The following is a 27746-nucleotide window of genomic DNA, read 5'->3' on the forward strand; positions in this document are numbered from 1 at the left end:
TCAGTGTGAGCAAAGCATCCTTTTATTGAGCGATGCTGAAGGAACAGTGCCTCAAAAATGAATACCGCACATACACATGAGAAAACTACGCATTCATGACGTGAATAACAACAATGACGAATAGACTGACAGCTGTTCAGACCTTGTTATGCATCTTTGACAGGTTTCTCTTAAAGGGTTCCGTCTTTGTTTCCCCTCTATAAAATGCTTCTGCAGGTATCAAGTTCACACAACACAACCTGGAAGTTTTCTCCCTTTCAATGTTGAGCTTGTAACATCAAACAGGTTGAGACAAAGTAGAACTGAGCATTTTCAGGAAAGAAGATTTTTATACATTTGAAAACTCATGGAAGAAAATGTCTTTTGCCTCAGCGAGGTTCAAATGTAATGGATGGATATCAAATTCATCACAAACCGTGAGGCAACATTACAGGAGTAAAAGTCCATGAGGTCTTCTGTAGCGGTGTGTCGCTTTCAGACTTAAAAAGATCTGCCTTTGTCAAAAAGCGGTTAACATGGCTTACAGTCTCTTTTAGTTGGTAGTTGATAAAGCAGAATCTTATACAGTAATACAGAATATATGTCTCAATAAATTTCCAAAAGGATTTGATATAACCAGCACTTCACTGTGACACATCGGATGTCTCTTTCAAAAGCAGAGATACAGAACATTGCACTTCAACATCAGTCAAACACTGAGACAGATTTGCTGGATTAGCTCAGAAGTTGGCAAACGGTTGTACCTTTAGTACTGCAACATTCAGTCATAAGATCACAAATAGATTATACACGAAGATATTTACAGATCACAGGAACCACGCAACCACCTCACGATTCGTCCCTTTCGCCTCTCCCTTTTTTAGAAAATAACGTTTTATTAAAAAAAAAAGATTCAAATACAAAATTAAATAGTTCCGAGTAAAAAAGGCACACCCTCGCACAGTGTATATATTGATGTCAACACGTACAGTCAAACGTTTCAGGTTTCTTACTTTGTGAACGATATTCTTCAAGAAAAAAACATACAGTGTAACTATTTCTATGTGATTATATAATACTCGAGGTCACTCGGACCACACCAAGATTGAGAGAAACGATGAGAGCAAGACCAAGAGATTCTCTCGGTTCTTATAGTGTTGCCAAAACGCTCTACAGCAGCAAAAACTCATTAAAAAACCCAACATTGTTCCCACTGGAAGCACGGTCCAATTTAAACTTGCAAATGCACTGTTCCAAAGAAAGGGATGTAAAAATATATGCATACTTTCCCACAAAACGTTCTCTAATTATCATCTTATTACACAACAAGGATGCTCTACTTGTTCTTCAAGAATAAAAAAGTGACAATGCTAATATTTCTAATTCTCCCATTGTCTACTATACTCTAATGTGTGAATTAACACACCATCTCACTACTATTGCATGACCCCCCTGCGAGTCTGTGATAAAACTGGTATAATTTGCATAAATATTTTGGTGCATTAGATCATGTGCAAACAACATCTTCAATTTTTCTGCTCTGTTGGAGTTCAACTCCCCTACAATGAACTATGCAGATGGCACAAAATCTAAGTGCAAATATGAAATTAACTGGAGCACAATTACTCGTTTGGCTGTCTAAATGGACTGGAGAACTCTCATTTCTCTCTAGTTCTATTCCCAAGTGCTTAATAAAACATTTAAAATAATCCACAATGACCAGATATGTAGCCTTGAATCATTGTCATTTGAACTGCAGTTATTCTAATCTAGTGATATGATGGATAGGTTTCAAGATTTCAATCTCCCACTGAAAATCCTTCTCAGTCCTGGGCCCAGGTATTCGCCCGCTTATGAGGACGTTTTCTCGCCGTAAACTAAAACAGAATAAGAATTAAAAAAGCAGCTCTGAGGATTCCAGATAAACGCACAACAACGGCACTCAACATCCCACTCAACAATATCTAATACAGAGGTACAGCACAGTATAACGCACGAGTACATGATATTTGTCCATCCACCGCTTGGTACCATAAACCAATGTATTCATTTATTTATTCATTTTTAGGAAAAGCCAAACAAAACAGAAAAAAAATAAAATGTAAACGAATAGATCCCAGTAAAACTCCCAGGATCCCATAAGAAACCTCTCTGTAGTGGAGGAGGCTTCCATGTTCTGCTTTCACCTCAATATCTCAACTAAATCTGATCCTGAGACATCAGGCAGCAGTTAGGACAGAATGGTGGTGATGAAGTCGTAAAATCTCTTGGAGTATTGCTCCGGATTAACCGTTGAAATTTCTGCTCCGGCCTACAACACACAGAAAGAGTGGGAAGACATTAAATAGATACATATATGACTTTTTGTCAGCATTAAAATTAAATAGCCCTGTGATGGACTGGCAACCTGTCCAGGGTGTATTCTGCCTTCCGCCCAATGAATGCAGTGATAGGCTCCAGCACCACTCAACCCCCCCCTCCCACCAAACCCTAGCGAACCTGAGGGAGAAGCGGCTTAGAAAATTAAATATAATAAAAAAATAATTTGACTAGTTCAAAAAGTTTTCAGTAGATGGCACTGTGGCTCTAAGTCAAATACTTAAATGTGCCATATTTTCACATATATATATATATATATATATATATAAAAAACAACGCCCCGAAAAAATCTGAATGATGGACTAGGCAGTACTGAAGAACACAAAGGTGAATACTGAGGAAAGCTACAAGAAAATTACAGTCTGCAACCATGTGCCCCTGACATCTATACCAGTGCTATAAAACATAGAACGGGTTAATTAGCCTTTACCTGCTGTAGTATGTAAGATCATTAATTGTGTTGTGTTTAAAATTTCATATTTTCTCATTGGTTATAGTAGCTACAATAAAGTAGATTAGTTGGTAGTCATCATCCTCACTGTCCCTGAATTGAAATTTGGCAACACCACTGCTGCAACCAGCCTACCAGAGCAGACCAATTATTTCTTACCCCATGCTTCACCGTCTTAGCTGCATGAGCTGCTTTCTTCTTAGCATCATAAGGTGTGAGGATGTCTATGATTGCCATGAAGTAGACCTCCTTTTTGGGAGCATCTGGGGAGAAGAGCATGTTTACTGACCTCTCTGTGGATTAAATATGAAGAACTCATATGCTGAGCTACTTCACTGCACATCATCATACTATACAGCAGGGCTACCTAACCCTGGGCCTGGTAATGTATCAGCCTGAATAGTTTACTCTTTACAAGGGACCCCTGCTCTACAGTGTATAACCCAGTGTAGTTCTATTTGGTTTAGCATTTTTAGTTCCTTCCAAATACTTTTTGAATCAAAGTCCTCCCGTTCAAATAAACTCTTCAAATATTAAAAACATGACTCACTCTCATTGCTCCGGATGGCGTAGACATCAACGTTGGTGTCGAACTCCCCAGGCCCCAGAGGTTTGTTGCTGTCAAGTGTATTGCTGGGACTATCAGGTGGGGATCCTGTCACCCCTCCATCACTCTCTGTCCCCTCTTCCTCTCCGGCATCATTATCCTCACTCTCCTCCTCTGGCTGCTCCTGCTCCCCTTGCTCCACATCATGGAGCCCGACCAGCAGGCTGTAGTCCATCAGCTTCAACTGGGCTAGAAACTACCCAAAAAGCCCACACATTGTACAATTCATTATTTTTCCATGAAATACATGCAGGGTCAAGAATGGTAAACAGGCAGTAGGAAAGAAGCAGATAGGAAGGGGGAGGATTGGTGACCAGTGATCTACACTTTTGACCTGTACAGTTCTGGAAAATTCTGTTTCAACCAAATGTATTGAGTCGCAAGCATCTCAATAGAACAAGGCTGTGTTAGTTTATGGGTGCAACTAAATGAATAAAGATGGTAGACCCTCCAGGAGCAACCATGTTCTGATGTTTCTAATAAACTGCCTACAAACCTCCACATCATTCTTCAGCTTCTCCAGGAACACTTTCTTGCTCTCCTCATCCATGTAGATCTTCTGGCCGTCGTTGATGAAGTCATTGTCTTTGTAAGTTGGGAGCTCCTTAGTCTAATGTCCCCAAACAAAGTGAGAAAAGAAAGACTAACTGATTCATCAATCTCTGAAATCAGGCCTGCATAATAGGATGAAATGCTGCACAGTGCAATTGTGAGGTGCCTTTTTTAATTTATTAAAAATGCACTGGTATCAATAATGTAACATGTTAAAGATTGGCTTGCTTTTTTATTAACCAACTTTTAGGATTATTTGTTGATTCATCAACACACCCAAACCAGCACTTTTCTCAGTATTGTAAATGCCAATATTGCAACATGGATCAACAAACGATATAATACGCAAGCTTGTTGGCAGTACCTTTCTGTATTGCCAGTTAACATTTTAAAGTCATTTTAACTCAAGCAGAAGCAGCAGGCACTCTTTAGGTTCAGCCAAGGCAGTGTGAGTGAGGAACTGAAGCGGTCACAAGTCTACTTTCGTGGTGTGCTTCTCCTGCTCTGATTTTTCTTAAGGTGTCTTCTTAGAGACTCCACTCAGTCTACGGTACTGTGCAAAAGTCAGAGACCACCCTTCCTTAAAAAAAGGAAGCAGATAAAAATTTCAAATAAAGAAGCTGCTGGTGTTCTTAGAACAATGGACATACAGTCAAAACAGCAGCAGCTTATTTATTTGAAAATCTTATTTGCTTACTTTTTTCAGTAACAGCTTCTTGATAGATAAACATCATTTTAGATTACTAAAGCATAGTTTATCTGATGGTAAGTTTTGGTGGTCTACGAAGTCTTGTTAGGAGTCCCTTACCCTTTCCTTATGCAAATGGACTTTCATATATCTCTTCAGAAATAACTCTTGAAGAAATAATAACTCATGTTACATGGTTGCCTTGACTGGAAATTGAATACATAAAGTGTGATCTCTGACTTCTGCACAGCAGTGCACATAACATAAGGTACACGACTAGGCATACGTATATATATAGGTATATACGCGACTTCATGGCACGCACTAACTAATCAACAATTTCATGACATGTCAAGGATAGTCATTTATGATATCTCTTGTTTTATCCCAAATGTCAGCAAATATGTATATATATATATATATATATATATTCAATTGAATACACTACAAAGACAAGATATTTAATGTTCAAACGGATCAAACGGATAAACTTTATTGTTTTTTGCAAATATTCACTCATTTAGAATTTGATGCCTGCAACACGTTCTAAAGAAGTTGGGACAGGGGCATGTTTACCACTGTGTTACATCACCTTTCCTTTTAACAACACTCAATAAGCGTTTGGGAACTGAGGACACTAATTGTTGAAGCTTTGTAGGTGGAATTCTTTCCCATTCTTGCTTGATGTACAACTTCAGTTGCTCAGCAGTCCGGGGTCTCCGTTGTCGTATTTTGTGCTTCATAATGCGCCACAGGTCTGGACTGCAGGCAGGCCAGTCTAGTAACTGCACTCTTTTACTATGAAGCCACGCTGTTGTAACACATGCAGAATGTGGTTTGGCATTGTCTTGCTGAAATAAGCAGAGATGTCCCTGAAAAAGACGTTGCTTGGATGGCTGCGTATGTTGCTCCTGTATGTACCTTTCAGCATTAATGGTGCCTTCACAGACGTGCAAGTTACCCATGCCATGGGCACTAACACACCCCCACACCATCAGAGATGCTGACTTATGAACTTTGCGCTAATAATCCGGACAGTGCTCTTTGCATGGCAGAGTTTTAACTTGCACTTGTAGATGGAGCGACGAACTGTATTCACTGACAGTGGTTTTCTGAAGAGTCCCTGAGCCCATGTGGTAACATCCATTACAGAATGATGTGGGTTTTTAATGCAGTGCCGCCTGAGGGATTGAAGTTCACGGGCATTCAATGTTGGTTTTCTGCCTTGCTGCTTACTTGCAGAGATTTCTCCAGATTCTCTGAATCATTTGATATTATGGACTGTAGATGATGAAATCCCTAAATTCCTTGCAGTTGCACATTGAGAAACGTTGTTCTTAGACTGTTGGACTATTTGCTCACGCATTTGTTCACAAAGTGGTGAACCTCGCCCCGTCCTTGCTTGTGAACGACCTTTCAGGGATGCTCCCTTTATACCCAATCATGACACTCACCTGTTTCCAATTAACCTGTTCACCTGTGGAATGTTCCAAGGTGTTCCAAGGTGTTTTTTGAGCATTCCTCAACTTTCCCAGTCTTTTGTTGCCCCTTTCCCAACATCTTTGGAATGTGTTGCAGGCAGCAAATTCAAAATGAGTGAATATTTGCAAAAAACAAAAAAGTTTATCTGTTTGAACATTAAATATCTTGTCTTTGTAGTGTATTCAATTGAATATAGGTTGAAAAGGATTTGCAAATCATCGTATTCTGTTTTTGTTTTACATAACGTCCCAACTTCATTGGAATTGTGGTTGTACAATTAGGCCCCTTATAGGAATACATTACATACAATTTAATTAAACTGAAACATGATAACCCCATGATACATTTTAACCCAAAAAAAAAACAAAAAACGATTCGTATATTATTTGATAAAATTATTTGTAAAACAGCGCTGTTGCCTCACAGCAAGAAGGGCCTGGGTTCGATTCCCCAGCTGGACAGCCAGGGTCCTTTCTGTGTGGAGTTTGCATGTTCTCCCCGTGTTTGCATCGGTTTCCTCCCACAGTCCAAAGACATGCAGTTAGGCGAATTGGACATGCTAAACTGCCCCTAGGAGTGAGCAAATGTGTATGTATGTCTGTCTGCCCTGCGATGGACTGGCGACTTGTCCAGGGTATGACTTGCCTTCTGTCTGATGCCAGCTGGGATAGGCTCCAACACCCACCATGACCCAGAAGGAGAAGTGGCTTAGAAGATGTGTGTGTGTGTTTAAAATACTTGTTTAATGTGTGTTATTACACCACAATTACTCCGATTCAAGTCAGCCTACTATAAACCATTAATATAATTATGTATACAGGACCTTTTCAATTAGCCCAAACATTGTCAGATGAAACAATGGTTTCATTTCATACATACCAATCTTGCCAGACACCTGCAATGACTTTGGACTAGAGAAAGTTAATAGAGGTGACATGCAAGTCCTCTCTTAGGTGCGTATCACAGACGTTGCACAATAGCTGACGCCAAACAACATTTTACATACTGACACACCAATTACCAAAATCCATGTCTAGAGAACATTATGGGCTCCACACAGCTTAAAACAGATTATGTCACTTGTTACAAAAATGCAAGTGTTATGTAATAAAATTTGCAAACAGTGATCATAAATCAACTCCACCCAAGTGAAGTTCTTATTATACACCATACAAGTCTACTTTCTTCTCCAACATTTTTTTTGGAATCCCTGCAGATACAGTCGCTGTGGGAGTAGACATCAAATTATTTCTGGATGAGTGCAGCTCAATGCAGACACACTTTCGAATCTGCGGTCCCTCATGGGATCCTGAGAGGATAGTACTTTTCCTGAGGCAAACGTGGTGGGGGTTGGCACATTCTGAGGAAAGAGCAAATGTGTGACAGCTCTTTGCTGGTGTGTCCTTACGTGTCTGATGGCGCAGTAAAAGCGCGTGGCGATCCGGATGGTTTGTAGCTTTTGGCTCATACGAGATTTGGGTGGAGCCCCATCGTCAGGTGGGCGTGGCTGCTAGAAAGAGGGTGAGAGGCCTGCTGAAAGATCTCACTGTAGAAACCTTATCAGCTGCCTTAGTATTAAGGGTGTAATGATTTCAAAGTACTGAAAAATTTATAAAATGAACATTCAAAACTGCATTCATTTACTGTCCTTCAGGCATCAAAACCTAGTCATCTGAATGGGTCGTATCTGTCTATTTTTAGAATCAAGGTTTTTGCCAATTATTTCTTCTTTAGTTTCACTGTGGCCCATTCCACCTGCTAGCTACGTCTCCTCCTGTCACATGATGCTACCAATTTCACATGAATCACCACACCTTTTCAAACTCCTGCTAACGTTATTGGACAGTTCAACGTGTTTAGAGGAGAACGCAGACTGCCAACTCTGTTACATCAGCTAATAGATGGCTGTGTTGGCTTACACTGCACGTGGTTACGAGGAGAAGAAGGGCCATCCTGCCCAACCAAAAAAAGCAAGTTACTTGGATTATGCTCACTCAGGACTCCTGGCCATGTGGATCGAACTGATTTCTTTGACAATAGGGCCAACACCAGTTTGGCATATAATTATATCTTTATAGAATCAAGACATTTTGTACACATAAGATATCAAAAAATTGTTCTGAATCTGGAAATATATGTATCGCTACACCCCTACAGAATATTAACTGGACTAAACTGAAAGCTTACAGCTTAAAAATACAGTACAAGTATCAGTTACAAAATCAGAGGTACTGACACTGTATAGTTGTCACTGGACAACTGTTATATAGATAGTTGTTACCATGTTGATAAAAAAAAAAAAGATTTGTATATAATGATTTGGATTGTTTAGGAAATGGTCATTTAATTTAATACTTGATAATACAAGTGATACTGTATATGACACATATTTACAAATATACAAAATCATATTTGCAGAAGAACATCATATACAGCTGGAAGGACAAGTAGAAATAAAATCTGCATAATGAGGGCGTATTACCATGCCAACGGAATGTACATGCACATTGAGAACATAGAACAGAGAAATGCATGCAAATTATTCACATGCCCTCATATATAAAGTATGCATGAAACATCACAAAGCAGCCATTAGTCCCTTGCAGGATTTCAGTAGACTAAAAAACAGATTTCACTGTTTTTATTACAATAAGAATAAAAGCTTATCAGTCACTGAATGGAGTCTTGATGCTGAAGCCCTTCCTCATTCATATATTTGAAGTTCTATAAGTACCCATTACATAACGTCATACCTTATTCATAATGTAATTTCAAATTCCGTGTAACAACACAAGGTAACACAAATGTAAGTAACACAAAACAGAACGCCCACTGTACCCACATTCCTTTATACAGTTTATAATATGTGTTAATAGTAAGACAATATTTATCATATGATTAAGTGACTGACAGTGGTCAACTATTTGCTGATTTGATTTTTATGTTGATCCCTGACTGTTTTGTTCAGTAAGATGCATTCAGTAATGACTCATACTTTACTCTTTTCATTGGTATCAATGCACTGCACCCCATAGCTCACATTCGCAGTCAAGCAAGAGGAGGGATAAAACAAAAGAAACCATTATGACACTCAACTAAAAAGGAGCGCAAAAGAGGTGCTTTTGAAAATGAATGGAGAAAGAACCAAATAGGGTCTTTTCATCAAGCATTGATTTATTTGAAGAGATTAGTAATTAACAAATAAATGGGAAGCCAATATAGCGTTCCAAAAACAAACCTTCTATGTTTTTAACAGCAGTGTCCAACTCACACATGCAATGTACTGAACGTGCAAGTGCATGCTTATCTGGAACATAAAATTCACATAGGCAACTGGCCCAATGAATCATTTCATATGTTTGGAACCTACAGCGTCAAATTCATCTTACAATTAAAGACTCTTAATAGATCCTATGTACAAAAAAGAAACGTTACCTTTTCTTTGTCACTAGCTTCTCTGGCCACTGTGGATCCCTGAAAAAGTGATGAAAATTACTGTTATAATTTGCACAAATTCAAAACATGTTTGGTGTCCACACTTTGCTTGTTTTGTTTACTGCTAGAGCTACAAGGCTAATGTTGCTAATAAACACTAGACGTTGAGCAGACTTGTTGTGATTTCTGCTGTTTCTTTTAATAAATTATTGTTAATCTTTTTTTTTTTAACTGAAAATAGGGTTGCTAGATTCTGTGGGGATTCTGTTCGTTTTAATAATTTATAATCAGTCTTACTATGGCCTGTACCAAACTGAAAACTCTGTGACTGATTAAGAACTGGGTGTACTTTGAGCAATTTGAGAGAAGGAATGGAAAAGATTTGGGTGGGAAGTGACTTCTAGTGTTTGTTAGAAACACTAAGGCAGTGAACTAAAGAAGCAAAATTTGGACAGAAAACATATCTTGAGCTGATCGACAACAAGGGTGAATGAAAAATTGTGTAAATCGGATTTTTTGCTGAATTATTTCTCAAATGTGCAACTCTCCTAAACATCATACAATTAATGTCTGGTAGACGTCCATTCAATTTCTCGTTCTTGCCACCCACCTTCAGGTCATATTTCTTGTGGACAGGCAGGCGGTGACTGAAGACGTTGCGCGTGACGATCATGTAAGTTTCATCTCCATCCACAGTTAGGCGGTACATGCCCAGAAACTGTGGAAGCAGTGTGTTACCATGGCACTCCACTATATACTGGACACAGAAAAGACACACACACACACACACACACACACACACACACACACACACACACACACACACACACACACACAGATCTGAGTCTTCACCTCACCAGGGTTCTTCATAGGAGTGACTCAGCTTCTTCACAGGGACAGCCTTTTCACCTCCTACTCACTTCCACTTGGGAAAATTCATGATTCAGGGTTGACCAGATTTCTCCTTGAATAAGACTACATTTAATCATATCCTTATTTCAGAAGATCTTTCATTTCATTTGCTAAACTCATAAAGACTTAAAAGGCAGTCCCCACACAGAAGAGATTAATGGAGTGTGTGGGTCCTGAAGCTGGACCTGATTTTACCTGGTGGTACTTCTTCAGGATGTTGTGCATCTCAGCCACATCTTCACTGGTGATGATCTTTATGACGTATTTCTTGTTGTAAGAGGTGTGAAAGCGAGCGCCACTTCGGCCCTGGGCATCACTGGGGATCGGTGCGCTGCGTGTTAAAGAGTTCTGCCACAAGACAGACGCACAAGATGTTACTTACATGCATTAAACTCATATCATGGAAGATATGACACAAAATCCAACAGTGGCACTTGTCTTCACTCTGGGTTCATGTATCATGAAATACCAACCATGAATAAATGTGGATCAGATTAGAAACTTAACCATGATGCAATATACGCATAATACAGAAGATACCTATACCAAGAGCTGTGAAGCTGCCCCAACATAAAATAAAGCATGACACATGCTGCTAGATCCTGTATTGTACCACCATAAAAATGCTGAATCATGAACATGCCATCCATTATACAGCAGTTCATAATGTGGAATATTTACTTAATTACTAGCCTTTTAACAAAAACAACAACAACAAAAAACAAAACAAAACTGAGGAGCAAGTTTATATGTGGTGGCTATTTTGTGTTAGGGCAAGGCTAATAGAGGCATGTTTTTTTCCACTCTGAGTTTAATACTGCACGACTACATAGATTTTTGACAAAGATCATAACAGACATTCAGGTAACTTCTTTTAATTTGTATGCTTCAGCTTTACACTCAATACTTCAGTTAATATTTCAACTTAAAGCATAAGTTACTGTTACTCCCAGACAGTTACTGTTACTGTGCTACTGTCAGTCTATTAGCAGTCTGACGAGCGGCTCATTAAACACAGCTGGGTTCTTCAGTAAGGTTAATATTTTTCATGCTTTTTTCTTCAAGCACACATTGTTTAGGACTGCAAACATACACGTATTTATGAGATTGAGTTATACTCCTTCGGCATACTGGATGGAACACGACTTTTCACCTTTGTGGTAGGGAAGTCTCTGTCTGCTCCTTGTGTCATGCTGTGGCTACGTTCACTGTGATGGTTTACAAGTGCCAATCAGAGGAGAGACTGTCACATAATTAGGATGTGAGGTCATGGTGGGAGCTTGTGCAAGCACAGCTGCTTTGTTTATCTACAAAGTGACTAAAATCCAGTGATCATATTTTGAAGCGTCCTCAATAACCAAGTGTATATAAAGGACAAGTGTGGAGAAAACTCAAATTTACCCAACTTTATGCTTATCCCAGATGTCATCGATTAATAAAAGCATGTTTGAAGTCCAAATTTTGCTTCTTCAGAACTGGAGCAGTGAAGCAAACACTGTAAACAAACATTACAACTTAATAGTCGCCCAAATATTTTGTAGTCTCTAAACTTCTCTCACCTTGCATCTAGGTCTTCAGGTCGCATTGACTTGCCATATTGTATTTGAGCACAGTTTGTCTTGTAAAGTATAAAAATGGAATAAATAAATAAATAAAAGTTCACCACTACAGGCAGTTATTTCAGACAACACCAGGGCTCGTATTCACAAAACAGGACTGATTAGATTGTATCACGTTCCTCTGCATTTATGATGGTTATTGTCACAAATACTGATACTAGATGAGCTCTCCTATTCTGTAATCAGATGGATGCCCACAGCTTTGTTCATTTCTATAGTCCAGGGCAAGTCAAACTCTGTCTTAAACCACATCCACATGCCTGTGTGAAGATGAAGGTCTTAAGGAAGATTTGAGAGGGTTGAGAGAAGTTTTGCTAAAGCATTTTTAGAGGAATGATTTAGTAGGGCTGAAAGAATAATCATTTTAAAATTGAAATCGCAAGCCTGTTTTAGTAACACGGTTGTCTTGCGCTTTTATAAAAAATCTGGAGCTTGTAATCTGTCTGTAGATGAGTTAGACCAAAAAGAAGCAACCAAGCACTTATGTAGAAGTAAATAATGATAAAATGGTAAAATTCGTTATTGTGATAAACTAACTTGCAGTCTGGTGGACTATGCTCTGTAGTCTTAAGCTAGGAAAAAAGTATATCCTGGCCAAAGTAAAAAGCGTTCATAGAAAATAACTAAACTAAATAAGTTTAAATTCACTTTAGTCACAATACCGGTTGGAATAATCACAATCAGAAATTTTACCCAAATCATTCAGCTCTATGACTTAGGCTTTTTGACTACTGAGTTCTCAGTATGTGTAAGCAATATAAACCTCACTGCTTTAGTCCTAAACTACAGATGAAAAATTTAGACTTCAAACAAATTTTAACCACTGCACCACTATTCCTTTAATACTTCAGTATCATTAACAATATACCCTTCTACTATTATATATATAAAAAAAAAAATCCACCCAATTTTCTACAACTATAGCAGCTTGGCCTGACCATTAGTAGTGGAAAAAGTGTACTAGGGCATTCTGGGAAACAGGCCAAGCTAACCGCATTTGTTCCTCTTTCTGGCATTCACTCAAACACCGAGTACCACCTGCACAGCCTTAAAGTTCATACTGCAATCACATCTGACGGTTCTGAGCTTACCCTATGCTGTAAATCAGATTAATGTCCTTTAGTCTTCAATGTACTTTCGGCACTAAACTTTGCCTCTGGTCACAAAATTAATTAATTAATTATTGTTTTTTATATTATTAGTAATGTTGATGATGATGGATGGCAAACATATATTCTCCATATATATGTGTAGATGCAAATGGCAAATTAGATTAACTCAAAAGGAGGAGACTCAGACAAGTTTAAAATAACAATTCAATACAAAGAATTACATTAAATTTATATGCAGTTATGGATGAGAAAGCATTAGTAGTGATTAGTCAAACTATGAGATGAAGACTTTAAGATGAACACTTCATCAAATAAAACTGACTGAAAAAACTGGTGGATGTTTTAAATGAGGTACCTGATATTCCTGATCATCAATGGCAAACCTCTCCCTTAGATTCCGGAAGACAAGAGGACAGTACTCCTTGAATTTGAAATGGCTTGGCATGTTCTCTCTTCAGGAAGTGGAAGAAAGAGAGAAGAAAGAGAGACAGAAAAATAAAACTAGTCAGATCAGAGAAGTGAACACAAGATTGACAAAAATGATCACTCAGTAAGATCCGACTTTGAAGTAAATTAAAATGGCTGTCGTACTTGTTGAAGAGGTGATTGTCCACTTTAATCTTGGAGTTTGCTTTGAAGTCATCAGGCATCAGCATGACAGGGATCTGAATGTGACTAAGTTCATTTATCTATAAATAAACAAAAAGAGTCAGGGTGAGTGCTGGCTATCAGATTTCAGACACCAAACACTCAAGCCCAGACACAATACTACATGCTTTATCATTTCAGTAACAGCAAATTCACACAAGGAGTGCAACTCAAGTGAGTGAAGAGTTTTCCAGATTTACTCGAATTAGAGATGGCACCAGGTATACATATCAAGTTGATATCAAACGAAAATGCTGGATTGGATACTGGAGGGGAAAAACAGATATGAAAACAACCTAGTTCTGTAACAAATGTAGCCTGAAATAGCACAGTCAAATTGTGATGTCTCATTATTAGCTGTGTATATTTTCTGTGGGAAAACAGTGCTACGGTAGTTTGAGCATGATAGCCCACTTTTAGATGCTCATCTTAAAGCTTAACATTTTTAAAATTAGAAATATAGTGTTCAGTATTGACCAAGACACAACTTTTTATTTAGGGTTGACGGATAATATCAGAATCATATGAATATCAGCATAAAATTGCTTTAAAAATTATCAGTACTGGACAGTTTTGACCAATACTTCAAACGGATATTTAATGAAGCATTTATCGTTCTCAAAAAGAGCATGATGCTTAGGTGATGACTGTGATGCTGGGCTACTAAGACCACATGTACAAACACCATTTCTGGAAAAGTAGGCACATTTTGTAAAATGCAATAAAAACAAGAGTATGTGATTTGTTAATTCTCTTGAACCTTTAATTACAAAGAAAAGATTTCCAATATTTTCACTGTCCATGCTTGAATTAAATTTTATAAATATAAATAAATATAGAAATTGAGGCTCAAAAAAAAAAAAAAAAAAAAAAAAAAAAAAAACCTAACAAAAAACAGAGGTATGTTTACCGTATGCCGAGGGCACCGAGGCACCATCATATATCATACAGATTGGCTTTTGCACTTTTCACTGATAAAAGTCAGGATGGTCCCTTTTGTTTTTGGCACAGAGAACTAAAACAATCTGAAATGTGCTATTATCAGACCATAGCACACATTGTCTTTCAGAACACCTGAGACGATCTCGGCGGTCCATCTACACAAAATTGATGTATGGCTTTCTCCTTCTTCTTTTCTGATGCAGCGGAGGACTGTAATAAGTGACAACAGTTTTCTTAAGTACTCCTGAGCTCATGTGACTATATTTAGTTGCATAACGGTTTCTCATGCAATGCTCTCTGAGAACTCAAAGGTCAACATTCAATGGTGGTTTCTGGCCTTGCCCTACATGGATTGAGATTTCTCCGTATTCCCTGATTCTTTTCACAATACGTTTGATATATGGTAACCTAGATGCTCCTTTTATGATACCCTCACTTACTAATTCATCTGTTAATAATATTAACTAATATAAACTTTTCAGTCTTATTTTGCCGCTGTCCTGTTTTTGAGTGCATTATAGGCATCAAATTCAAAATTTGTTTGTATTTACAATATACAATCAAGTTTAGTACCAAAACAGTGCTAAATGGTAAATTCTACAAGAGGTGTCTGAATGTGGCTGCTGCACCATTTAACGAAACTCAAATAAAAAGCCAACCTCAGCCAACCTCAAGCTCTCAAATGCATCTTAAATAGTCATGCTTCTGTCCATCATACAATGCTGGAATTTGAAAACACTACAGTCAACTCACACTTCAGTACCAGTAATTGACAATTGGTCTGCTTTCTATGTTAGGCTAAAGCCAATCCCCAAAAATGGTGATTCCTTTATACTCACTGCCTTGAAAACAAAGTGCATGCAACTTCAGATTGCATACTTCAGATGCAACAGCCTAGACCGTGGGAGGTGATCAAGGGACTTCTGCGTTTTAATTTGAAATGTGACCCAGGCACTCAGCTAAAGGGGCCTGCAATGTTTGTATGTCACATTTTCTGCACTTATTTGTGGCATAACACTACAGGTTTATGACACAACTCATACCCAAAGAACAAGTTCAACCAGTGTGCTGGGTAAACCAGCATCAACACCTGCATTCATTTTAGGGCAACCTCATGGAAGAAATATTGTATTTCTCTATAGTGCAAATCTGGGTTGATTTAGTCCCAATTTCTATTTTCTACATTTTTCATTTATGCACCAGCATCAGTAGATATGTACCTGAAAAACATCGCCATCAGCATCACAAGTCCCATACTGGTGCATGTCTAGTTTCAATAATGGTGTGAGAAAACAGAAAGCAGTACTGAGCCATTTCTACAACATTTAATCATATCTGATTGATCTTTTCCCTACTTTACTGAGAAATATGTGCTCAAGATGCTAATGATGTTCACAGACAGGTGGACATATTTTCTTTGCCCTTCAATCTGGAGTCCAACCAGCTTTTATGACACTGCCTATATCAACTAAACACACACACACACACACACACACACACACACACACACACACACACACACACACACACACACACACACTCTCTCTCTCTCTCTCTGACGCAGAGGGCTATTTCTGTGTACCTTCCTCTGTGTCTCCATCTGTCCTTACTGCATCGTGGAGTTTTGCCCTGCATCCGTCAGCAAACTCCCAGACAATTCATATAGTGAATATTTTAAGGGGGTAATCTATAAACTGCATTATATTGCTTCCTCAACCTCTTTTATAAACTGGTGCTACCAGTACATGTGTCTTATATACTAAATATGCTAAACAGTCGAGACAGAAATTACATACTAACTTTGGCAAAAGGGCATCCAAAGGGAAGGGCATACTGTAATATTTTTTTTCAAAATATATGCCAGTATGTCATAGCTCAAGGGACAATCAGTTATACTAACATAGTTTCCAACTCTACCCACCTAAACGCACCACATAATAGTTCTAAAAATATCTGCCCCAGTTTCCTAGAAACAATCAAGCTTACACCACAACGAGCTCAGACTATGATGATCAAAGTTTAGCATGAAGATGAATGACCAAGGAGCACTTCAGTGATACTGCAATGTTCTTTGATCAACAAAGACTCAATTCTTTTATTTTTCAATAACAGCATGCATTTTTGTCCACAGAAGGTGTTAGTCTATGCTACCTAAGCTATCAGTTCTAAGTGTGGGAAGCGCAGTATTATTATCTAATAAATAATAACAATTAAGCATGTAATGTAAGTCAGAAGTGTGCTTGTGGCCTTCACGCATTATCGATTAACAGTAATTGGCTGGATCAAATGAAACACTAAGTGCATTTACATGCACTTAATAATGTGATATCTGCAGAAAATCAGATTTTGTATGTAATTCATTCAACATGTTTATTTGCATTTTAAGCCAATATACCCAAACAATACGACATAATGTAAATTTAAAACTCATCGTCTTTTATTTTTTTCAAACATTTTAAAAGTTTTCCTTGTCCTGTGAGGTTACCATTCACAAGAGCTATGTAAGCCTTAATAAACACAGCATATATATATTATATATATAGATAATTTATATATAAATTATCAGTTATAGCTTTACTGTGCTTTTTTACTTTACTAAGCACTTAAGACGGTCAACAGAAAAAAAACATGCTGGAATAAACTTGCATTGTACATATCTACTATACATTAACACTGTTGTTTTTTAATGTTTTTTGTGGAAGTGCTGACCAGACCTGGCAAAGAACAGCATCCACCCTGCTCTCATAAGCCGTTAGCCTCACTGTGCTAAAGTTGCTCTCTCTACTGCAGATACTGTGGAAATGCTTAACGCACTTCAAATGAGCTTCACAAACAAGAGAGAAGATTAGACAATATATTAGACACACATAGCAACAATAACGTCACTAGAGAGAGAGACAGAGGTTTTAACAAAGAAAGACTTTCACATAGATATATTGCTTCAAGTACACATGTATATACTGCAGAGAAAACAAGCACGATTCCAAATCTAGCCTGATGTTGCAGAGGAAACATCAGCTTGAATATCCACATTTTTGGGCCCTTAAGGCTTGGTCAGATAGCTATAGAGCCCCTAAGGGGTTGTAGTAAAACAACAACAAACAAACAAACAAAAAAAAAACCGCAAGTTTTTAAAAAAGCATTGCGTTCTCTCACAAAATACGCATTCCCTTGCAAATGTTTTGCATTTTGTCACGCATTCAGCAAAGGAGCCAGACTTCATCTCCCAGAGTGCTAGGGGAGACCATGTGATCGATCACGTGCTAGCGGACTCCATCTTAGAAGACTCCAACCCCCAGGATTCTCAGACTGATCACGTGGTTTCCCCACGCACCTATCAGCGATCTCAGTCGCCGGATTATTGAACTCTAAACACCTGATGTTAATCCCAACTGGGATATTTAAGCAGGGAATCAGGTACAGAACTTTGTGAGGTACTGTTTCGACAATCACTGAGCATTCTCTGATACTACTGTTTTGTGTATTTAGTGTTTCGACCGTTGGATGAGTTTACCCGTTTATGTTTTCTGTATTGCCCCTTTGGTACTGTTGCCTTTTTTGGATTGCTTCGTGTTTTTGATTACTGGACTGCACTATTCTCTGTGAACTGTGTCCCCTTTGGACCGTGTGGATCATTAAAACCACCTCATCTTACATTTCATCACAAAAAAATTTGGGGGACTTCATTAACAGGCTACTAGTGGTGCTGTGCAGGCAACCCTGCCTATTTTCAATGACAGCACAGAAGTTCATCAACCTGTCTGCTGGGCTTTAGTTACATGTACGGCATCATATGCCTTCAAAGAGGGAGCGTAAGATAATTATTTATTATCAGTCACTCCTAATTCTTTGGTGATACGAAGCTGGAGTTAGCTATTCGCCAGCTTCTTGTTCCAATTTTCCTGTTCCACCAGTTACATTCTGGCGCTTGAGGCGTCAATCCTGCTGGCCTATTTAAGGTGGAATCTGAAAGCTAGCTAGCAAGTTACCAAGACATTAGTATGCTACAGGCAATTTTTTGTGCTTGTTATGAAGAAAACGACAAATAACACATTGAAACGACATTAAACTAAAATATTACAATGGTTTTTGTAATTTTTTAACTGAGAAAATACTCACATTTGTGGGTTTCTTTGATCGCTCGCACAGATATCTTTTTTTTGTTTTTCTTTTTTGTTTCGTAACACTCCGTGAGCCTCTGAAAAATCTCTGTTTGGAGGGTCATATAGCCCTAACACTTAGCCCTACCCCTCTGTCTCAACAAAAATTGGGACATCCTAACCCTAGACATGAATGTGCAAAACAGAGAGCTTAGGGCTAAGTGGTAGGGGCAAGGGATTTAATGGGATTGGGCCTATGTCTTTATATTTCAATCCAAGATCAAAGTAAATTCAATGAGCTGCTGCATGTCTGAGCTTAAACAAAGCACATCTTTTGCAAGCGATTGCAAACTGTTTGCATCATAATGCAAAACATTTGCGAGGGAACGCATTTTATTTGCGAGAGAATACAATGTCATTAACTTTTTTTTTTTTTTTTTTACCTACGGCCCCTTAGGGACTCCGTAGATAGCAGACCTCTTACAGCAAATATCTTAGGGGTATAATAACCAATTTTAATCACAAAACAGGAGATCGTGCATTTTATCTATACAGATTTGCACACTAAATCATCAGCCCGCCCATATACATAGAATTAGATAAAGAATTGTAAGAAACCTTTACAAAATATTTGTAGATCATGTCATGATTTCATGTTGCACAGTTGAAAAGAGTAAATATGCAGCATCTAATAGACACAAATACTTTCATTTAGTCTGAGGTTTGTAAACCCATTTGTATGTCAATGTCTCATGTTGGTTACACTCCATTACATCTTGTGAAATGTAATCTTTTAGACAAAGTAGCTTTGCAGGTAATCAAATTAAACACAAAACTTCAAGTGATTTAAAAAAACATGGTTTACATGAGCCATGATGAATGCTTAATTATATGTGTGTGTGTGTATATATATATATATATATATATATATATATATATATATAGAGAGAGAGAGAGAGAGAGAGAGAGAGAGAGAGAAAGAGAGAGAGAGAGAGAGAGAAAGAGAGAGAGAGTAATCTTTAGTTTTAACAACATTAGCACAAAAAAACTGTACACTGTTACACCACGCATCCTTAAAGGGAAATTTGACACTACAAAGATGCAAAAATGACTACTAATCTGGTGTTTTCAGTATTGTGTATTAGTTATTTTAATTTTGCCCAGTCCAATCGGCTAATTACAAATAAATTTGTATGTATCATACCCTAACTGCCTCAAAATTAATATGACCTAGTCAAAATCCTCTGTATTAAGCGAGTAAGAGTACTCTGAAGAATCATTGCCATTAAATGAGCAGACTGACGCATCATAAGCACACATGCACAGCACAAAGTCATAAACAGCTGAGCACTATGCAGTGAGTATGTACTAAACTATTTCAATGTTTTTAACTACAATTAATATTTAAAATTATATTAGCCAGTTATTTAAAATTTAGGGTTTTTTGGGTTATAACTATAATCACACACATCATCATCACCACAACAAGACTAACACACTGCATACAAATGTGGATTGCCCTACAGCTCGATGACTTCATGAGATGTGGTGATCTCACATGCCTTGAAAGAAGAAGCCTCTGGTCTCCTAGGTACTGTGGCAAGATGAATAAAGTGACTTATGTGGCTTAGAAAATGACAGGCATGTAGTGGGAATGGTGTTTTATGTGTGCAGAAAAAAAATATTTGCATAAATATGTAGTGGCAGCCCTCTCATGACTTGAAGGAAGCAGCCCCTGATCTTCCAGGTAAGGTGGTAAAGTCAAAAAAGATTTATGCTTCTTGGAAAATGAATGAAAGGCATGAAGCAAGAAAGGTGTAAATAAATGCAAAAGAAAAATTACATTACATAAACAATATTTTCACTTTCAGTAATGTGTGAGACTAAAAAATATGTAATAAGTTATCTAGGTAGAAAATATAATGCACTGACTCTGCACCTTTTGTCATTTCTATGAACCATTTCTGTATTAAAACATAATAACCTATCTGTGAGTAATGAATATGAAATTATCTCAGCGGGTGGCAAGCTGCCTACAATCCAACTCCACTTCACCAAATGTGCTAATAATGCAGTTGGTGCACAGACAAGTAAAATATTACTATCACAAGTGCACAGGGATGTAACCTATTTGTCATGTAATGGGAAGGAGTCCATGTAATTACAATCAGAGATGCTTGTTATGTGTTGTAGTGGTCTGATTTCCTTGCTGGTTGCGCACATAATTAACATAATTTAATTTGAATACAGCAACACAGATTTTCTTCAGACAAAGACTTACTGCAAGACCATCGTTCATCAATGGAACAAAGACACCCTGAAATGATCTTTTTGGACATACTCACATGTATTTCACAACCTACAACTGAAATATTTGTTCAAGATAATTTCCCCTGTGTTCAAAGTATTTATGTCTCAAAATACAGTAAAATAATTGGACAAAAAAATGTATTGTGCTTCTGATTATTATGATTATGATTACATTTCTTATTGTTGTTAACATTTGGTCACATCAAATTCTGCAAAGACCAATCAGCTGACAAAAGACAGGACAAGAGTGCATCCATGGAAACCAACAGTGGGATACAAACCAGCTACATTGTCTCTGGGATGTGATTTAGTCTTTTGCCTTTGGATTAAGCATTTCTCATTCCTGCCAGCAGGGAAAGTCCTGCCACGTGGGGACCAGGCCTTCTTCATCCGTTTCCATTTGGGTTACACTTCAGACACCCTTATGCAATCACAGCACTGAAAAGACTCCTCTGCGTCAAACTAAGAATGAGAGGATGAAAGCCAGGCAGAGGGAGGGAGGGTGGAAGGGAGAGAGGAATAAAAGAAGAGAAAGAGGAGAGGATGGGCCAGGAGGAGAAGATTGACAAGGAGTAAGAAAAGCTGTATAGAGGACAGGGTCAAAATAAGGCAGAATAACAAAAGCGAAGGGTAAGTCTACACAAGGAGCAGCTTAGGAGAAAGAATAAGTGGGTGCAGATCAAGAAGGGAGGGAATCTAATGGCCTAATTAATACCCACACCAGAGGCAAGCAGCAAAGCATTAATCAGGTCAAAACATGGCACTGATCAAGCTGTGCAAAATAAGAGTGCAGTCACAACAAAACCACAGTCAACAAAGGTTATACAACCATTGTTTCTTACAGGAATAAATGAACAATTTAAGGCAAGACAACAGCAATGTTTCTGATTCGTAAAAAGAGTCTTAATTTAAAAATTCAACAAAACCTAACTGCCTGGTAAAGAGTAAGGGAGAGCTCTCTCTGTTCTAGGAGGTGGCAGACTGTAAGCGGTAGCTACAGCTCCCGTCTCCAGGGCTGAGAAGAGGATGAGTCAGCCCGTGCTCCTGGTTAGCACACCACCGCTCCTTGCAGATATCTGGCTGTGAGAGGGTCTCAAAGCCCACTCAAGAGAGCAGCTCTAGAAGATGAGAACTGGCACTTTCAATGAAAAATCAAGCCTGCTTTTCAAAAACAGTAATTTCTCTCAGACAAGGATGTCAGCTAAAAGGGAATGCTTGTGAAGTGGAGCTCAGCAGTGGATGCTGTGGAGCCTTTTCATGTTAGTAAACAAACAAAGCGCCTGCAATACACCCACTTGTGTCATCCCTACCGACCTTCAGTGCAGTCTCAGATAGATGGAAAAACACCCAGGAGCAATTTATATTACTTATTATTTCACTAAGACTGCACAACAGACTGCCTGAAGTACATAACTTCGACAGTTTCCTACTGAGGACAGCAGAGAAGGCCTGTCAAAAACTGGAATAAAACCTGCATATCGCTGTAGTTGGAAGAAAACCTTATATCTCCAAAATGGTAACTTTACAGAAAAAGGAAAAAAAAACTGTTGTGTCTTTAGTATTATATCAATTTATACTAATTATACACGGAGACGGAGACGCGGGAGGTTCAGTTCAACACTGTTTACTTTTGTAACAACAACGATCAGCCGCCCGGCGGAGGGATACAAAATGTAGCACTATGCACAGTAAAATATAGTGCCTTAAAGTACTATGAGAACTACTTTATACATGACAAAAACCTACATTTACATTTATAGCATTTAGCAGACACTCTCATCCAGAGCGACTTACAAGAAGTCCTTTGTCTATCTAGAGAAAGTATCTATGCTAATTACCAACATGTTAGAGAGAAAGCTAGTCCTGAGCTCAGATACTGCTAAAAAACAGAAAGTCACTGTCGATACCCAGAGAGAAATGGAACAACTACTACTTTACTTTTAATATCAGTCAATAAAACCAGACATTTTTCCAAGTCATTTTGGGTCATTTCTTTTAGTCAATCCATCATGAAATGTATATACAATGTAAAGGACAACAGGCATTTTCAAATAATGTCAAAAACAGAAAAACGTCGAAAAACGGAGATGTGAGGTTTTCTTCTGACAACAGCGATATACAAAAACTAAAATGATCTCAAGGAAAGTACTTAAATGGCCCCTTTGGCACAGTCTTTAAAAGCAGTGCAGTACATGGTCATACCAGTGAGACATGGCTGAAGGTACCAAAGTACAACTGCCCCATTTAATAAATGGTAAATATGCTGATTAACATGAGCAACAATCCTCATGTGCACTTCCCTTCAGATTAACAATGAGTGCTTTAAATCAGTGGTCAGTGGGGTCTGTCGTACATGCAAAGAACTGACCAGGCCTCACCCTGGATAATGTATAACACAAAGCTTTGCAAAGTTGGCCCAATCTTGACAGCCTTGAAAAATTCAGATGAGTGTGACAGGCAGATCACAATATCACTTGGACATGCAACCTAACCTCACAAATAGCCTACTCTGTGCTATTTTTATCCATTATTGTCTTCAGGCCAGTACGGCACCTTTTCCACAGAAGTATTTGTATTATGTACTTCATCCTATAATAAGATTAAATTTTAATGAAATCACCACTATGGGAACCGTCTGATCCCAATAAATAAATCTTTATAAAATGTAGAAGGAAGACCAAGATCCACCTAGATTTGCACTACTGGAAAACATATGTTACATTTCTATAGGGTTATAAATGCAGTAAAATCAACAAAATACATATATCTTAGTGAAGCAGCCTGGCATCACCTAAACATTATACTCTTCAGAAGCACTATAAATATGTCATTAAATGTCAACTTTTTAATAGTTATTACTGATATTATCCTGGTATCATCGTACATCAGGAAATCACCAAACAGCTAAAATGAACCGCCATCTCTGTGAATAAGTATGAAATAAGGAATGTAGCAAAGTACCATGCAATTAACCCCTTACCTGCCAATGAGCTCAGGCCCTGCCAATGAGCTCAAGGACTTATTACACACATCAATAACCTAAGAATAACTCAATCAGCATCCACTGATGTCCATGTGGTTACTGAATAATAAGCCTTAGTATATATTAAGCTATAGGTTTTAAGGGGTTTAATTTGAAAAGAATAAGCCAATTAAATAGTATAAAAGTGAAAAAAGTGAAACAACCGATTTAAAGACCTATTCTGACTTGTGAATGCATTCGATTACTCAAAATTTACAATTACAGATTCATGTAGAGATACTGTTTTATTGCATCATATTGCACATCACAAAATCTAATTTCTTAGGCAATCACTGGACAACATAATCAGTTGCTGTCACTGAAATGTGCATGTTTGCAAATTTATTCCAATATGTTTGTGGTGTTATTTGCACAATACTAAACAGCTAATCAAGTTAACTCTTAGCCTAGACCTTAAGCAGCCATAAACTATGATAGTAGAGATTGAATAGAATTTATTTCAATATGTGATGCCAAAATGCATCAAATCAATTTTGTATTTGTAAATTATAAAGGTTTTATTTCTTTGAAATAGTCTATACACATTTGCATTGCAAGCCTGTAAATCCACCGCTTAATTTCCTCTCTCATAGTCATTTGGCTATTGCACGGCATATTCTGTCCGTATCGTTGTCTCAATAAAAGTGAAGAAGTTAGAATTTTTATATTAAGTAATCATTGGAGGCCATATATCTCCAAAATCATTCACAAGAGGCACTTCTATCTGAAAAAGAAATGCCAGGGAAAATGTGATTTTAATAACACCTATGCACCATTTTTGAGCTTTCCTGCTCCTTACACATTTCACTGTACATGTACTGTAGTGTACATTTTACATTCAAAAATACTCACAACAACATGGTGCATTTCAACACAAGCAGGCACATATCACTTCCAACCTTTGGCAGGAGAAACAGCCTACAAAACCAGCATCCTTTTTCATAGTCCAGCTTGGAGAAAAGCATTGCAACCTCTTACATAGGGCTACGTAATACTGATAAAGTTCAATATCATGATATTTTCCAAACATATCATAGCACCAGACAATATTTAAATTAGCATTAGAAGTTATTAGTACTAATGAACTCAATGAGGTCGGATTCTTCTTGAATACTGCTATTAATACTGCTTTTAAACTGTTCTGTTAAACAATCTGAAACACCATAAAAATGGCATACATAGGAGTTAACTGTCGGATCCCAGACACCATAAGGAATTGGCACAACACAGAAAAAATTTGGCAGTTTGGGGAACAACTATTTCATCTGCAATATATTATGGATGTCATGCCCATTATCTATCAAATAAAAGTCATAAGCAAAATTATGGTTTACGGGGATGAATGATGTATAATTTATCCCTGCTGTTAAAAATCTGTCCCATTTTTTGCAGCTCTGTGCATCTGCAGAAGTCACAACCTAGAGTCTAATTTGTAATAATGTCTTACTACCACGGACCCTGAAAAGCTTTTCATCTGGGGATGAGTACTGAGCCCCCAGACACCAGTTACCAGGGTCCCATGAGTCCAATTATGAGCTTTTCAGACACCTGGAAAATGTCCATGCCTTGCGAAAAAACCAAGCTACTACAGTATTAGAAGCAACATCATAAAATTCCCTTTTTTGTAGCTCGGAAAACCTGCATGTCCGCACAGCACAAAGGATGATGTATTGCAGCATTTACACCGGCTTACACCAATCCTTCAAGGTGTGTCTATGTAAAGAAATCAGTCCAACAGAGCAGCAAGGTACCGGTCACAGTAAAATCTGGACTCCAGCAGGTCTGACCAAATGACCTTATGGATAGCATCATTTGAGATACCTTATTTGCAGACAGAAAAATACCTCTCAAATAAATAACAGTTTAGCTTTCGTGTCCTTGGATTAAATATAGAATGCTCTGTTCTTAAACAACTATTGCATGATGTTGCCTCAGGGTAACAACCCCATTTTCCTCACATTACAATGACATGATTCATATTTAATGTTACAATTTTGGTCATTTGGAAAATTGATTGATTATTTTTATGTTTTAGCATCGTGGTTTCAGCTGATATTTGTAGTCTAAATGATTGGTGTGCAAAAAATAATCCTAACTTGTAGAAGCTGCATCATATTAAGACAGTTTCTTTAAAAATAAAGTATATTCTTTTATTTTAGTACTTCCAGTACTACATGTATTCAGAATGAACTCTCTCATTTTAAATATTTTATATTTAAAAACTCCGTATTTTTCATATTACACTGTATCATTCTCTTCCCATTGTCGCCTCAAGGCAACACACAGGAACGACAAATGGGCCGTTATGAAATATGATCATCGGATCTTCTTAAGCAAGAAAAGAGAAGCAACCATCTGTTTAACATTGCTCTCATAATGCGTGCAATAGAGGGTTAATAATCTGGGCGCTAAACATATTAGCTGTTACTTCTCATCCATTCTCTCACAATGCTGTGCCTGGCGTGCCATGTCACATGTAATAACACCCGCTTTAAATAAATGAAGGACTCACCGAGTGGTTCACTCCCCACATTAAGACGCTGAGCAGAGGGTCGCTGGCTCGAAACAGCTTTACCTTCTGCGACACGAAATGCTTCTTCTTCGTTTTTGTTTTGCTGGCGATGGCCGAAGCGAGGCTGCTGGCTGCAGAAGCCATGTTCGTGCGTGGGGCTGGCGGAAAAAACGGGGCGAGAAATGAGGGAGATCCCTGATCACTAACGTACACTTAACTGGCGGCGGCTCCGCACCTGAAGCAGCCGGGAATCACGCGTGTCCGGCGGAATGATGTCAACGAGTCGTTCGTCCCCTTCTTCTTTCGTATTCCTTCATTCATCCCTCTAAAAATGCTGAAACGGTGACAAATATCGACGAAAATCTTGAGCCGTGCGACTGCGCTAACCTAGCTAGCTGTCATTGACGTTAGCTTGAAGGTTAACGGTAAGCTAAACGATACGAGCGAACCTGAGTGCTTCCAGTGAGCTAACTGCGGCTAAGTAACAGTTATAGCAGCCTCTGAAAAACACAAACGCGACCCTTCATGTCGAAAATGTGTGTGACGTTAATTTTGCAAGTGAGCACGAAGCGCCTGTCTCAGCTCTCGGTGCAAAATCCTCTCCTCACCCAGCGTTACCGTTTGAATGCAGAGGCTGAGGAAAAAACCGTTAGCGCTCCGAACGTTGGCCGTTAGGCTGTTGCTGGGAGACGCGATTTGAAATTCCTAACGGTCCGTCTCGCGCTCGCTTAAGAGAACCAACGAGGCTCCGGCGGTCTCTCCGTTAACTCCGAAAGCGGGCGAGTCGGTATGGTGAAGGGAAGAGCTGGCAGCTCCGCCATCCCCCCTGCGCTCGAGATGCAGCAGCTGGATGAAGGCGCAGTGCATCAGCCCCCTCTTAACCCCACCGCAGTCCAGCCTGCTCCGGGCCCGGATACGGCGCAGCGGCTGCTGGAGGGAGGAGGCGCAGTGCATCATGGTGGTGTTCGATTCACCAACGAATCGTTCTGTTCGAAT

The 27746-nt window shown here is 38.4% G+C and overlaps 1 protein-coding gene across 3 annotated transcripts; it reads right to left on the reverse strand.

The window, feature by feature from the left end:
- pip4k2ab (phosphatidylinositol-5-phosphate 4-kinase, type II, alpha b) lies at positions 1 to 27679 on the reverse strand. Of its 3 annotated transcripts, none has more exons than XM_017725248.2 (11): positions 26751 to 27679; positions 13808 to 13905; positions 13572 to 13668; positions 10681 to 10833; positions 10184 to 10330; positions 9574 to 9612; positions 7547 to 7645; positions 3913 to 4026; positions 3360 to 3612; positions 2969 to 3072; positions 1 to 2290 (listed from the first exon to the last, which is right to left on the reverse strand). In XM_017725248.2, the coding sequence occupies exons 1-11, from the start codon at positions 26892 to 26894 to the stop codon at positions 2210 to 2212; spliced, it is 1329 nt and encodes a 442-aa protein (XP_017580737.1). In that variant the 5' UTR covers positions 26895 to 27679; the 3' UTR covers positions 1 to 2209. The 3 variants fall into 3 exon arrangements, with proteins under 3 accessions (XP_017580737.1, XP_017580736.1, XP_017580738.1); XM_017725247.2 differs by having other exon boundaries at positions 7547 to 7648; positions 26751 to 27678; XM_017725249.2 differs by lacking the exon at positions 7547 to 7645.
- Between the last annotated feature and the right edge of the window lie 67 nt (positions 27680 to 27746).

Source organism: Pygocentrus nattereri, chromosome 19, assembly GCF_015220715.1.
Source record: "Pygocentrus nattereri isolate fPygNat1 chromosome 19, fPygNat1.pri, whole genome shotgun sequence".
Lineage (NCBI taxonomy): Eukaryota > Metazoa > Chordata > Actinopteri > Characiformes > Serrasalmidae > Pygocentrus > Pygocentrus nattereri.

Coding starts and splice junctions, on each gene's coding strand:
- pip4k2ab (XM_017725247.2), bottom strand. CDS start 26,894: ATGGCTTCTGCAGCCAGCAGCCTCGCTTCGGCCATCGCCAGCAAAACA. Junction 13,906..26,750: donor TGTGGGGAGTGAACCACTCG/GTGAGTCCTTCA, acceptor GTTTATTTATAG/ATAAATGAACTTAGTCACAT. Junction 10,834..13,571: donor TTGATGATCAGGAATATCAG/GTACCTCATTTA, acceptor GTCTTGTGGCAG/AACTCTTTAACACGCAGCGC.